The following is a 6,652-nucleotide window of genomic DNA, read 5'->3' as shown; positions in this document are numbered from 1 at the left end:
TCACAAAATTAACACAGTGATAGTCAAAAAAGCAAACTTTAAGGCGTCACAAACCAGTGGGCCACTTTATTTATTTTTGTATCCATCATTTATATACAGTCTATGGTTCATTTCCAGTATTCAGTTTTTGGTGGATATAGTTGTCTTCATGTTCACCCAGAAAGCTGAGCTCACCGTCTGGGACAAGGCAATGTGAACTGCTTTTGAATTAATATACTGTAGCTGTGCAATTTTGGAATCTGACTGTCATAGTTGACAGTTTGGCTGTCCACACTGATTTCCATGCATTTAAAAAAAAACAAAACACGTTAATATATATCTATGGTGTATGGAACTAACTCATTTTATAATCTAAAACATGCAAGTTTAACATATATGCCAAAAAAACCCAACACAACAACAACAACAACAACACACTTTTCCACAGCACTTTTCTAGTCAATTTGAGCATGCAAAGCGCTTTCTTACTACAAGCTTCATTAACACAAGTGCTTTATTCTGTGTCTAACCACTTTACCTAACATTCACACTCACTCCAATGGATGCATCAGGGAAAACTTGGGGTTCAGTATCTTCCCCAAGGGCACTTTGGCATACACACTAGGGAGCCAGGAGAAGTCTGGTGCAAAATAAAGGCTACTTTTAAGTATAAATATATTAATTTTTTCCCAAAAATTACAAAATGAAGAACTGAAATAACAGATCACAGAGCTGCTTCTTTGCCAATAAACAGAGATTTACTTTTTAGTTCTCTGGGACTTCACTGAAATACTTTTACAGAAATATATGTTCATATTCTCTTGATCTCATCTGATGGGTATCCCTCTGCTGAACAAAGAGGAGGGCATATGCCGCAAGCAATCAAAACCACTAATACCATCAGAGCTTACATTACTGAATACATAACAGAGCCAAGCAGACAGACACACACATACACACACACCAGAGAGGCAGAGTGTAATTAATCAGCACCTCACCAACAGTCAACATGCTGTCAAACTAGAGAGATTAAAAATAAATAAATGCTGTAAACAGTTGCACAGCAGAGGCAAAAAATAATTCCACTCTCCATTAGTATGATGGCAAGTATTTAAGAGCAGTTTCAAGGTTATATCGTTACCTGAAGGTAAGGGCTCTCTCAAAGTCATGATGTGTCTTTTCAAAGTGTGAGACACTACTCCAGCATTTCTTAGGTTTATGATCAAAGAATATTAATCTAATAAAAAAGGCTGCAGTGTCACAGAATCACTTACATGCTCTAGCTTGACCAGCTGTAACATTAAAATGTTTGTGAACACTGATAAATTGTCTGTCTGTATTTATTCTGTTTGCACTCAGGATTGTTGTAACTTCACTAAATTTTGCTTTTTTAAATTCCCTGGTTATGCACTTGGAAGATAGAATTTTGCAATATCCCTTTTGCCTTTGGCTGACCTTTTGTCAGTGCTACAGCAGTGATGTGGATACTCATGTGTATTTCTGCATAAGAAACATTCGCTGCACATCAATAAGAGGAAAAAAATCTCTTAGAAATAATATATAGTTTTTTTGTATTTTAACTGCTTTTTTGTAACTCAGTTTGTCAAATGACTAGTTAAATCTACCTGGATCTGTGTTAAAAAACAATAATGAAATGTATCCAACCATGCAAACTGAAAGATTATTTTTTTAATTAATAAATTAGTTTGTTTGAGACTTTCTATTGTGTGTAATGTAGGTTTTTATTCCCCGCTTTATTTATGTATTTATTTTTTTACATTTGTATTATTATTTTTTTACATTTCTTACATTGTTTATTGCGTATTTATTAAATTTAACTAAAAGCAAATCGTAAAGGACCGTTTTAGTTTTAAATTGTTGGTATTTTTATTCACATACGGTAACAAAACTCTTCAATTTATTACAATTTCTTTTAGTCTTTATTTTTCCTTCTTTGGGGTTTCACTGTTACCATAGTAACTGGTAGTAACGCATTGGTCCGTCCAGAAAATCAGTTCGGCTCTTGGTCCGTTTCTAAAACCATCCGTAGTGAAACAAATAGGTGTTCTTCGGTTGCAATAGTTTGACTGCAGGGAAAGGAGATTGGCTAATTGTAAAAGTGGGGTATGGATAAAGTTTGAAAATCAAGATTACCTGATAAATACTTGATAACGAGTTTTACTCATCGACGTTATATCAGCCTGGCATTGTGTAAGCAGAAGAAAAGTGACTGATGCCGTGCCGACTGTAGCGACAAATTAATGTTCACAGGTTCGACGAGGTGGAAACTTGGCTCAAGCTAACTAGAACAACCTGTATTGGTGTGGTTTAACAGCATGGACCCATTTGTAAAATTCACAAGTCAGAGTCAGGGAAGGGACCGCATATTCAGGTGAGCTTTTCATCGCTTTTGTAACCAGCTCGTACAAACGTTACTTTATTTTCTTGATAAAAACGGGAAAGTTACCGCATGACTGTATCCTTCTAACTTTCCCCCTTCATCTGCTTCTTGTTTATTTTAGGGCAGCTCAGTATGCTTGTTCACTCGCTGTTTATTTACTTCGAAACAACTCTGACAGAAAGGACCTTGTGGCAAAACTTAAAAGTCTGGAAACCAGCTTGAGCGCTGGACGAAAATGTGAGTAACTGTTGAGGGAGTTAGGAGGCGTTCAGTGGCTGCGGTTAAATTGGATTTCAGTTTCAAATCCACTGTGGTTGTCCTAATTTATTGCATTGGTTTCTGTGAACATGGGTGGTTCTAAAAACTGTGATGAATTCAAAGAGCTTATTTTATTTTTGACCATCAGACAGAAATACAGTTATTCAAACTAAACAAACGCATCATACATTTGGTTAACAAATGACTTGAATCTTGTCTCTCTGTTGAGTTTGTCTATGAGCACTGTATTTCTTCATCATCAAGGCCAGTAATTCTGCCAAGGAGTGCACAAATGAACATTTTTTTTCTTTTCTTGGCAAACTGTCTACTTAAAACTTAGACAGTGTTGTTCTGTAGCTGTCTCTTTATCTCTCTGTAAGCTGGGATAAAATCTGCACCGACTGTTGCTGCAAATGACGGTAATTCTGATAAACGTACCACTCATAGATGTGCTTACTTTAGAATTCATGTGGAATTTGACAAATTTTGTACCTTGACATTTGGTAGCTTTAGTATGAATTAGGTAAAGACTGAAATGAAACAGGCTTTGCATGGAAATTAAGGATATGGCCGTGCCTTAGAGCAGCTTCTTTTGTTATGCCGCAGCTGAGCTGTGTTAAGGCCAAGGCCAAGATCTGTTTGTGCACCAACTAATGATCTCTTTAAGGAACTCTGCTGCCTCTAGGGCTGGCCTGCCTGTCTTTGTGTTTCTGGGTGAAGGGTCATTTATGACTCCCAATTTAAAATGTGATAACGTGTTGTGAAAGGTTCAAAAGTTTAAAATGAAGAGACTGGGGTGCATTGATGTTGTTCCAGTATGTAAACATAGATAGGCAAATAGTGAAAAGATGCTGTAGTTAATCCTCTGTGTACCTTAACTGTATTTCCATCTGTTGTGGGCTGCTATAATGAAGTGTTGACCTGCCATTTCATATTAAATTGATTACTGCTCTAATACCCTTTCATGTCCCCCTCCTTTGTCAGTGCTCAGGCTGGGAAATGCAGCAAATTCCATTGAGGCTGCTAAGCGAACCATGCAGCTCTCGGACCGAGTGCTGCGCCTGTGCCTTACTGTGGCCAACGTGAGCCGCACCCTCTACTTTATCTGTGACAATGTACTTTGGGCCAAAAGTGTCGGTCTTATCCGCAATATCGACAAGGAACGCTGGAGTTTAAACTCCTCCCGCTTCTACTTCTTCTCATTAGTTATGCATCTCAGCAGAGATGTTTATGCGGTTCTCCAGGTGATGACAAAGAGGTCAAGAGATAAAAACTTTAAACAGAGAATGGATCAGCATCTCACTGAGAATCCTGAAGTAGCTGAAGTTGTCGTCCCTCACCTGGATGGCTTTCTCTTTCTGCTTTTGGAAACCCTGAAATCACACCCGGACCTTGCCTTGGACTCTGTGAAAAACATCTGTGATCTCTTCATTCCCTTAGATAAGCTTGGTTTATACCAGTCAAATGGGGGAGTGATCGGATTCTGTGGTCTGATATCATCACTGATTGGGATTGTCACCCTCGAACAGCCCAGGCTAAGGATTGCACCGTGATGACACGGGCAAAGTTAAATATTACAAAGCGATTACAGATCAAAGAGTTAATCACGTCAGGTGCGTTCAAGAGGTCGCTGGAACTGTAATGGTGGACAGAGGTTAAAAACAAAACCAGCACATTTTACAATCCCTGAGTCAGTAATAACTAATGGACTTGCACTTTTTTAGAATTACTGGATTTCTCTGTTTTGCACAATATCTGGAATTAATTTTGAAAGGGAGCAAATCGAGTCGATATAGAAACTTTGTCTATTTGTTGTACTTTAGAACATCCAATGACAGGTACTTTTGTATCCCAGTCTTGCACAACACCAGCTGTTTTACACTGTAGTAGAAAATAAGGGCTACTTAGTGGTTATGAAAAAGAAAAAAACTTACTCTGTCACTTCTAAGTTCACTGTTTTTCTTTTTCTAAACTCTGCTTTGTACTTAAAATGAGGCAAAACTTGCAGCACCAGTTTCAGAGATTTGCTTCGGTTTTTTTCTTTTGGCGTTGGCTGAACGTGAGTAATTTATAGGATGTATGTTACGAATAGAAGGTGGGTATGTTTGAAAAATGAATAAAACTATGCAATAATGTTTGTATTATAGAGAGAGTCACCTTTTAAACATTCTAATAAGAACATATCTGTGAATTGAATACTCGAGACACAGAAACTCACCGGTCACTTTGTTAACTAGACGTGTTAAACTTCTCTTTAACGCAAATGTCTAACTCAATGCGTTTAGTTGTGTAGACGTGGTCAAGACGAACTGTACAAGTTGAAACTGACCATTAGAATGGAGAAGAAAGGTGATCTAAGAGTGGCACTCTTTGATTCTGTCATAGCCTTGTGCTTCTATATCTGTAGTTCAGAGTCAAATACAGGAGTGATTGGCTTCAACAAAATGATGTGAAGTAAATATCCAATGATGCATTTCTCTGGGGAAAATGCCATTTGGTGCCAGAGACGAGGGGGATGTCCAGATTGCATTGTGCTGATAGGAAGGCAAGGTTAACTCAAATAACCACTTGTTAAAACCAAAAATCGTCTCTCCCAATGTACAACACATAGACCCTTTAAGCATTTAAGATGGGCTACAGCAGCAGAAAAACACACCAGGTGTAACTCCTGTCAGCTAAGAACAAGAAACTAAGGCTCCAGTTCACACAGACACAATACAATTGGGCAAAATTATTCTGGAAAACGCTGTGTTTGAGTCCAGATTTGTCAATTCAATTCAGTTCAAGGCCTTGAGGCACTTTATACTGCAGGGTAAAGACCCTAAATAACACAGAAGAAACACCAACAATCTGAACCATGAGCAAACACTTTAGTGACAATGGGACATAAAAAAAAAACAAAACCCTTTAACAGGAAGAAACCTCACCTACCAGAAACCTGGGCACAAAGATGCCATGTGGAAGAGAACCAAGGATTAATAATATAACTAATGATTAAATGTAGAGTGGTGTATAAATATATATATATCAAACATTCAGATGCAGGGTCAGAGTTTGCATAAATAATAAAAACACATGGATTCATCCTGTATTAATGAGGCTGGTATGTAACCTACAACCACAGTGTACTCTGATGACTACTTGTAAAATAACATGCCAGGCCGCTCCGAAGGCAAAAGTACGTCTAACCCACTATTCTAAGGAGCTTGGAAAGAAAAGCGTCTGGACTTTTTTAAGTTTCTTGAAGACGTTTAACCTGTAATCCGAGAAGCTTATTCAGTTCTAAGAGCAACTGGTGTACGCGTGGCACAGCAAAGAAGAGCCATCTCAACGGGACAAGACTCAGCTGTTCATCTGCATCTAAAGGACAAACGTCACTCTTTCCTGGATGCCAATTTTCACATTTTGGACAGAGAAGACAGATGGTTTGAAAGAGGAGTGAAATAAGCCATCTATGTCCACTGTGAACGGCCATCTTTGAACAGAGGTGGTGATTTACACACCAACTGTCTGCCAGCTATAATCCTGTTTTGAGATCCCTTCCCAGACGCCTTAACGCCCACTCACATCAGTATATCACATGATAGGGTGGGGCTAGGTTTCACTATGGGTTCATCAGAAACCTTGGCTGATTGTGACCTACACCCGTTTTCACACCTTGGCTCCTGTGATTAGGTAGGGGATCAATAGGGCTTAAAATCTGGGACTCTACAACAGTTGCTCTTAGAACTGAAGAAGCTTCTCGGATGAGAAATGGAACGTCTTCAAGAAACTTAGAGAAGTCCAGACGCTTTTCTTTCCAAGCTCCTTAGACTACAATGACCTGGATGACTGCAACCTTCACAGAAATACGTCTAACCCAGTACTGCTTTGTTTTTAAAGCAGACGCTTTAAAAACTGTTCAAAAATGGAGCAATACTGCCCTCTTGAGGAAGTATGACGCACTGTTGAATTGAAAAGACCTTTATTTTTCAATTTCACCGAGACAATACACATTTTTCTTGAAAGCTTTTC

The 6,652-nt window shown here is 38.5% G+C and overlaps 1 protein-coding gene across 1 annotated transcript; it reads left to right on the top strand.

Moving 5' to 3' along the window:
- Nucleotides 1-1,965: 1,965 nt before the first annotated feature.
- pex11a (peroxisomal biogenesis factor 11 alpha) lies at nt 1,966-4,784 on the top strand. Its single transcript, XM_026177085.1, has 3 exons — nt 1,966-2,371; nt 2,502-2,617; nt 3,623-4,784. Exons 1-3 carry the CDS (start codon nt 2,316-2,318, stop codon nt 4,189-4,191), a joined length of 741 nt encoding a protein of 246 aa, XP_026032870.1. The 5' UTR covers nt 1,966-2,315; the 3' UTR covers nt 4,192-4,784.
- Nucleotides 4,785-6,652: the final 1,868 nt, after the last annotated feature.

Source organism: Astatotilapia calliptera, chromosome 7 (assembly GCF_900246225.1).
Source record: "Astatotilapia calliptera chromosome 7, fAstCal1.2, whole genome shotgun sequence".
Classification (NCBI taxonomy): Eukaryota; Metazoa; Chordata; class Actinopteri; order Cichliformes; family Cichlidae; genus Astatotilapia; species Astatotilapia calliptera.
The sequence above is the reverse complement of the archived record's forward strand: the minus strand, read 5'-3'. Positions and strand labels throughout refer to the sequence as shown.

Excerpts from the sequence above, each read along its gene's own strand:
- pex11a (XM_026177085.1), top strand. The coding sequence starts at position 2,316 with ATGGACCCATTTGTAAAATTCACAAGTCAGAGTCAGGGAAGGGACCGC. Across the intron at positions 2,372-2,501 it reads GGAAGGGACCGCATATTCAG|GGCAGCTCAGTATGCTTGTT; the intron begins GTGAGCTTTTCA and ends TGTTTATTTTAG. Across the intron at positions 2,618-3,622 it reads CTTGAGCGCTGGACGAAAAT|TGCTCAGGCTGGGAAATGCA; the intron begins GTGAGTAACTGT and ends CTCCTTTGTCAG.